The sequence below is a fragment of the Nothobranchius furzeri genome, chromosome 1 (genome assembly GCF_043380555.1).
Source record: "Nothobranchius furzeri strain GRZ-AD chromosome 1, NfurGRZ-RIMD1, whole genome shotgun sequence".
Lineage (NCBI taxonomy): Eukaryota > Metazoa > Chordata > Actinopteri > Cyprinodontiformes > Nothobranchiidae > Nothobranchius > Nothobranchius furzeri.
The window spans coordinates 32,922,081-32,929,791 of NC_091741.1; the positions used below are offsets into that span (position 1 = coordinate 32,922,081).

At 48.3% G+C, this 7,711-nt stretch overlaps 1 protein-coding gene across 10 annotated transcripts in view; it reads left to right on the plus strand.

Annotated features, from left to right (window-relative positions):
- Positions 1 to 7,711, plus strand: part of LOC107387851 (filamin-C) — a 99,149-nt gene that overhangs the window by 73,130 nt on the left and 18,308 nt on the right. For all 10 annotated transcript variants that reach the window (XM_054739942.2, XM_054739945.2, XM_070555219.1 and 7 more), the window contains 5 exons: positions 2,788 to 2,928; positions 5,728 to 5,856; positions 5,984 to 6,157; positions 6,244 to 6,405; positions 7,681 to 7,711. The exon at positions 7,681 to 7,711 is cut by the window's right edge and continues 173 nt beyond it. In XM_054739942.2, coding sequence (XP_054595917.2) covers positions 2,788 to 2,928; positions 5,728 to 5,856; positions 5,984 to 6,157; positions 6,244 to 6,405; positions 7,681 to 7,711 — 637 coding nt within the window. The remainder of the gene's footprint in view (positions 1 to 2,787; positions 2,929 to 5,727; positions 5,857 to 5,983; positions 6,158 to 6,243; positions 6,406 to 7,680) is intronic.

The window sequence follows — 7,711 nt, forward strand, 5'->3', positions numbered from 1 at the left end:
ACCTAGTAAGGGTTGGTACATAGTGAGGGTTGGTACCTAGTAATGGTTGGTACCCAGTGAGGGTTGGTACCTAGTAAGGGTTGGTACCTAGTGAGGGTTGGTACCTAGTGAGGGTTGGTACCTAGTGAGGGTTGGTTGAGGGTTGGTACCTAGTGAGGGTTGGTACCTAGTAAGGGTTGGTTGAGGGTTGGTACCTAGTGAGGGTTGGTACCTAGTGAGGGTTGGTTGAGGGTTGGTACCTAGTGAGGGTTGGTACCTAGTAAGGGTTGGTTGAGGGTTGGTACCTAGTAAGGGTTGGTTGAGGGTTGGTACCTAGTAAGGGTTGGTACCTAGTGAGGGTTGGTACCTAGTAAGGGTTGGTACCCAGTGAGGGTTGGTACCTAGTAAGGGTTGGTTGAGGGTTGGTACCTAGTGAGGGTTGTTACCTAGTAAGGGTTGGTTGAGGGTTGGTACCTAGTGAGGGTTGGTACCTAGTGAGGGTTGGTACCTAGTGAGGGTTGGTTGAGGGTTGGTACCTAGTGAGGGTTGGTACCTAGTGAGGGTTGGTACCTAGTAAGGGTTGGTACCTAGTAAGGGTTGTTTGAGGGTTGGTACCTAGTAAGGGTTGGTACCTATTGAGGGTTGGTACCTAGTAAGGGTTGGTACCTAGTAAGGGTTGGTACCTAGTGAGGGTTGGTACCTAGTGAGGGTTGGTACCTAGTGCGGGTTGGTACCTAGTGCGGGTTGGTACCTAGTGAGGGTTGGTACCTAGTGAGGGTTGGTACCCAGTAAAAATTGGTTGAGGTTTGGTACCTAGTAAGGGTTGGTACCTAGTGAGAGTTGGTACCTAGTGAGGGTTGGTACCTAGTGAGGGTTGGTACCTAGTAAGGGTTGGTACCAAGTAAAAATTGGTTGAGGTTTGGTACCTAGTAAGGTTTGGTACCTAGTGAGGGTTGGTACCTAGTGAGGGTTTGTACATAGTGAGGGTTGGTACCTAGTAATGGTTGGTACCCAGTGAGGGTTGGTACCTAGTGAGGGTTGGTACCTAGTGAGGGTTGGTACCTAGTAAGGGTTGGTACCTAGAGAGTGTTGGTACCTAGTAAGGGTTGGTACCCAGTAAAAATTGGTTGAGTTTTGGTACCTAGTGAGGGTTGGTACCTAGTGAGGGTTTGTACATAGTGAGGGTTGGTACCTAGTAATGGTTGGTACCCAGTGAGGGTTGGTACCTAGTGAGGGTTGGTACCTAGTGAGGGTTGGTACCTAGTAAGGGTTGGTACCTAGTGAGTGTTGGTACCTAGTAAGGGTTGGTACCCAGTAAAAATTGGTTGAGGTTTGGTACCTAGTGAGGGTTGGTACCTAGTGAGGGTTTGTACCTAGTAAGGGTTGGTACATAGTGAGGGTTGGTACCTAGTAATGGTTGGTACCCAGTGAGGGTTGGTACCTAGTAAGGGTTGGTACCTAGTAAGGGTTGGTACCCAGTGAGGGTTGGTACCTAGTAAGGGTTGGTACCTAGTAAGGTTTGGTACCTAGTGAGGGTTGGTACCTAGTGAGGGTTGGTACCTAGTAAGGGTTGGTACCTAGTAAGGGTTGGTTGAGGGTTGGTACCTAGTAATTGTTGGTACCTATTGAGGGTTGGTACCTAGTAAGGGTTGGTACCTAGTGAGGGTTGGTACCTAGTGAGGGTTGGTCCCTAGTGAGGGTTGGTACCTGGTGAGGGTTGGTACCTAGTGAGGGTTGGTACCTAGTAATGGTTGGTACCCAGTGAGGGTTGGTACCTAGTAAGGGTTGGTACCTAGTAAGGGTTGGTACCCAGTGAGGGTTGGTACCTAGTAAGGGTTGGTACCTAGTAATTGTTGGTACCTAGTGAGGGTTGGTACCTAGTGAGGGTTGGTACCTAGTGAGGGTTGGTACCTAGTGAGGGTTGCTACCTGGTGAGGGTTGGTACCTAGTGAGGGTTGCTACCTGGTGAGGGTTGGTACCTAGTGAGGGTTGGTTGAGGGATGGTACCTAGTGAGGGTTGGTACCTAGTGAGGGTTGGTACCTAGTGAGGTTGTTTTTCTGCTGTAATCTGTGGGACTTGTTTCCACATCTTCGTGTCATGATGCCAGGCAGGATAATGAGCGTGCTGCCTGTTAAATGTGACATGCAGCCAATCACTAAACAGGGTAATGGAAGCATGCTCTATGCTCCTCATACGCTTCAAAATTGTGTTTAATTTCACAATAAATCCCTTCTGACCGGGGAATGTTTGTGTGTGAAATTGGTTCTTGTGTAGTGTTACTGCACACATCACACACTGTGTTGCTACCCCGTCACACTCACTCAGATCCTCTTCTTCTCTCCACATTGTTGCCCTTTTGCCCGCCTCACCACCATGGGGAGCAGAGCTTGCAGCCGCTCTGCTCCCCGTCTTTGGAACACACTCCCCCGAGACATCAGAAACATCGACTGCCTCACGCTTTTCTAATCCAGACTCAAGACTCACCAGTTTTAGGACTGCTGGGTTTGTTTTATTCTGGTGTTTGATTGTGTTGTATCTTGTGAAGTGACCGTGGGTGTTTTGAAAGGTGCTTTTAAATAAAATGTGTTATTAATATTGTTGTAGGACAGAAACCGTTAAACATGATTTTTTGTTGCTGCGTGATGGGTCACACTTTGAAAATCATCCAACAGCTTTAAAACCCTGGCATGTGAATCGAGCTTCAGACTCATTTTTAAGAACCAACTTCTTCTGAACGTGACTCAGATGAATTAGACAGAAAGTCTCTGATGTCACTTTGAAGGCCGTTGTTTTCTTTTGTCCTGCAGGTGAAGTGCGGATGCCATCGGGTCAGACAGCTCATCCCCACATCACCGATAACAAAGACGGAACAGTGACAGTGAAGTACTCCCCTACTGAACGAGGACTACATGAGATGGACATTAGATATGATGGAAATCACATCCCAGGTAGACTCTGGCTCAATCTGAACATTCTGTTAGTGTAATTTAGAGCCAAGTGTCATCAGTAAACCACTTTATTACTGCTTTGGGCCTGTCCTTAACTCATTCATCTCCAGCTGTTTCCTGATCGGTAAAGCCCTTTGCTGACAGCGTTTTTCAGTGTTTTCACAGTTTTTTAAGAGTCACAGAACGTTGCAGCGCTAGGATGATGTTGACGCCAAAACAACCAAAACAAAGCAGAGACTCACATCTTACATCAGTAACAATCCGCACGTTTTCCATTCTTTCATAATCCGTTGTTGAATTGTGATCGGCAGAAGCTTTTCCGGTTCACGTCTCACTTTTTTTGCAACAGCGGCCCAAAACGATCTAACACATGGATGTTCTGCTTCCTGATCACGTGACGTGTGACGTACGCGGATGAAGATCGGCTTTAGAGCTGAGTTTGTTGTTCTCACGGTGCGGGGGCTCGTCCGACGCCCACACAGTGAAGAAAAAATGCAAATGATGACTAGTCGGCAATGGCAGTGAACAAGTTTAATTCAAAATGGACCAAAATTAACAATCTAAATAAACTTTTATTTAAATGTGTGTACAGTATACTATGGTGGCCATCTTTAGTCACATGTTAGCTCTAGGCTCGTGGAGGTTACGATTGTAACTAGTGATGCTCGATGTTGGCTTTTTTACTGATATCCCAATAATGCCCGTCCATCCATCCATCCATCCATCCATCATGTATCCATCCATCCATTCATCTATCATGTATCCATCCATCCATCCATCATGTATCCATCCATCCATCCATCTATCATGTATCCATCCATCCATCCATCCATCATCTATCTATCCATCCATCCATCCATCCATCCATCCATCCATCCATCCATCATCTATCCATCCATCCATCCATCTATCATGTATCCATCCATCCATCATGTATCCATCCATCCATCATGTATCCATCCATCCATCCATCCATCATCTATCCATCCATCCATCCATCCATCCATCCATCCATCCATCCATCCATCCATCCATCATGTATCCATCCATCCATCCATCCATCCATCATCTATCCATCCATCCATCCATCTATCATGTATCCATCCATCCATCTATCATGTATCCATTCATCCATCCATCCATCCATCCATCATCTATCCATCCATCCATCCATCCATCCATCCATCCATCCATCAGTTTTCTTTCACTTATCCGGAGTCGGGTCGTGGGGCAATAGCCTTAAGCTTGGTTTATGCTTGACGCGTCTGCAAGGTCCGCACGGTTCCGCTCGGCAAAATTGCATCATTTTAACAACCACGCCCCTCCACCGCGCCTCCACACGGCCCAAACTTTCCGCAACGCGCACCTAGGAAATGTTCTAACCACGCGGACGGACAGACGCGGAGAAACATGGTGGACCGGCAAGAACTAGTACGGCAGAGGTTGGTAAATACAGACATTTGTATGATTCAGCTCTCAGAGATCACAGTGATCAACATGTTGTTAATAATTCTTGGAGAGAAATAGCTCGCACTGTCGGAAAAGACGAGGACGCTGTTAAAAATGCTGGAATGCCATGTTGTAAACAGTAATTTCTACTTCTACTATGGTGTAGTGTTGGATGCATGCCGTAGAGCTCCATGCTGCCCCCTACAGTTTGGGAGAATATTGGCTCACCGCAGAGACGAGCCACATGAACCATAAACGCTGCGAGTTGTGAAGCGTGTTCCATCGGCGAGCCGCATCACCAAGCGGAAAGTGAATGCGTCAAGCATAAACCAAGCTGAGGATGGTGCTTGTCCATGTAAGGCCCTATAGACCAGAACCAGGATCTTGAAATGAACCCTGAAGTTGACTGGCAGCCAGTGAAGCTGGAGGAGAAGCGGGGTGATGTGGGTGTGTTTGGAGGACTTGGTCAGAAGCCGAGCACAGGCGTTCACCGTGCACATCATCACTATAACCCCTCCTTCCATTACACCACCCCTGCCCTTCAACACCTCCGCCGGTTACCTGTTAAGTTCAGAATAATTTTCAAACTTCTATTTAAATTCAGCATCATCAGTCTTGTTCCTCCCTATTTGTGTGACATTGTCTATGTTGCCTCCTCCTCCCACCTCCATCCATCTTGCTGTGTCCTCTTCCCGCCTCGTCACCAAGACTTTTGACTGCTTTGTCCCTAAACCTTGAAACTCACTTCCCCCCGACATCTGTAATGTCGACTCTCTCACCCTTCCCAACTTCAGGCTAAAAACTCACCTGTTTAGGGCAGCTTGTCCACCGTAGTTTAACTATTGTTTTCCACAGCAGCAGCAGGAGCTCACAAGCCAGAGCAGGGTGTCCAGTAATCAGAAGGTTGCGGGTTCAATCCCGGCTCCGACCAGAGAATGCTGCTGTTTGGCAAGATACTTAACCCATGTTGCCTACTGCAACCCCCCAAGGCGCTTCACAACACAATCAGTCATTCATACGTTCACACACTGGTGGGGATGAGCTACGATGTAGCCACAGCTGCCCTGGGGCGCGCTGACAGAGGCGAGGCTGCCGAACACAGGCGCCACCGGTCCCTCCGACCACCACCAGCAGGTTAGGTGGGTTAAGTGTCTTGCCCAAGGACACAACAGCAGCATTCTCTGTCCGGAGCCGGGATCTACCCTACAACCTTCTGATTACTTGGCAACCCGCTCTACCTCCTGAGCTACTGCTGCCCTCTGAAAGAATTGTGAACCAACAGGATAACTGGTTGTTTTAAACTCTACCCTACTGTTTTTGATTCAGATCTTTTTGTGTTCTGGCTTACAGGAAGTCCACTTCAGTTCTACGTTGATGCTATCAACAGTGGTCATGTGACAGCTTTTGGTCCCGGTCTGAGCCACGGATTGGTGAACACGCCTGCCATTTTCACCATCACCACCAAAGATGCTGGAGAAGGTAACCCCTTACTAAACTGTTTGAAACTCATAAAGCATCACTGAAGAACCACACAACCAGAGCAGATGTGTGTTGTTGAGCAGAGTTTTAGGCTGGTGTCCTTAACGGTCGGTTGGTTCGTCTCCAGGAGGTTTGTCTCTGGCTGTTGAGGGTCCATCCAAAGCAGAGATCAGCTGTAAAGACAACAAAGATGGGACATGCACGGTGTCCTACCTGCCAACAGCACCTGGAGACTACAACATCATTGTCAAGTTTGATGACCAGAACATTGCTGGCAGCCCCTTCATGGCTAAAGTCACTGGTACAAACTCTCAGACAGACTCAGACATTTGATGCTGTTCTGCATCCGGTCAGATCCTTCAGTCCGTTTTGTTATTTTAACACCAGGGGAGGACTTCACGAGGATGTCCCAGCTCAATGTTGGGACGGCTACAGATGTTTCCCTGAAGATCATGGAGACAGACCTGAGCAGCCTGATGGCCACCATCAGAGCCCCATCCGGACTCGAAGAACCATGTCTCCTGAAGAAGCTACCCAACAGACACATTGGTGAGACCTTAAGCACTTAGTAGGTGTTGTGAAATATTAGAAGATCAGAGGGTTCATATTAATGCTAGTAACAGTCCATGCCTAACAAGGACATACTAGTTCATCTGATTATTATTTAGCGATGTGAGACTCTGTGTTGTGTAACCTTTGAAAAACTTTATTACCCATAAGGCTCAGTAAGGAAGCTGAGAAGCGTTCAATGCTAAATGTCGCCGAGTGCAGACGTGTTACTTTCCTGTAAGGTGTTCTAAAACAGTTCGTTAAAGTTTCAGTTCAGCTGCAAGACAAGGTCTCTTGTTCTTGTTTGAAGAAGCTTGGTTGAGTTTGGAGTTTCCAGACGTTCCCTGGAGGTGGGTTCACTGGGGGTGTCTGGGGCTGGGGGGCTGCTGCCCCGCTCTGGAGGTGCTTGGGTTGCCTCGGGGGGTGGACTACTGGTGGTTGTGAGGGGGGCCCCTTGGGGGCTCTCGGCAGTGGCCATGGGTTGCTGCCTGGTGGCTGCATTGCCCCTGAGTGGATCTGGGTGGGGGCCTGGGGGCTTGGGTCCTGACTTGTATGCTGCCGGGAACAAGGCAGGAGCATGCGGCAGTGCCTGGCCAAGGCTCAGGGGCCTCAGGTGGGCCTGGGCTTCTCTGAAATAATAACAACTCTGTCCCATCATGGGGGAGGGGGATGTCCAGGAGGGGAAGGGAGGACCAAACCTTACCTTGATGCTCAACTCCTCACCCTGAATTACTCGTGTCACTCCTCACCCCTGCCACATGGACCTCAAGGGATAAACCATCAGCCCTGCTAATGGTCAACTTTCCTGGCGGGGGTCACCCCTGAAGACAGTGGGAGGGTTATTCACAAGACCATATTTGGACTTGTTTTATACCCAGGCACAACTGCAGGTTCATTCTGGATGGATCCTGTCAGGACCTCCTCGGAAGGTGCTGTCTGCTGGGAAGGCCTGCAGCAACCACAGCGCTGTTTGTATCAGGGCTTAACTTTTATAAACGTCCTTAAACGTGGCTTTTCTGAACGTTCCACCTGGATCAGATTAAAGAACCGGGTGGTGAGGATTCAGAATGGAAGTTGTAGCTTTCCTAAAAGACGGCCTGAGATCATTCTCACAAACCCAAAGACCTTCTGATTTGTAAGTAAGATTGCTGAGTAAGCCTCTTCGTTATGATTTCAGAACCAACAGTTTCAGAAAGTCTGGCGTGAGACGGAGTTACCAGAGAAAGACTTTGTTTAAATAAAGTTTTCTTTTCTCCTCCTCGGTCTTTGGCTCAGGAATCTCATTCACCCCGAAGGAAGTAGGGGA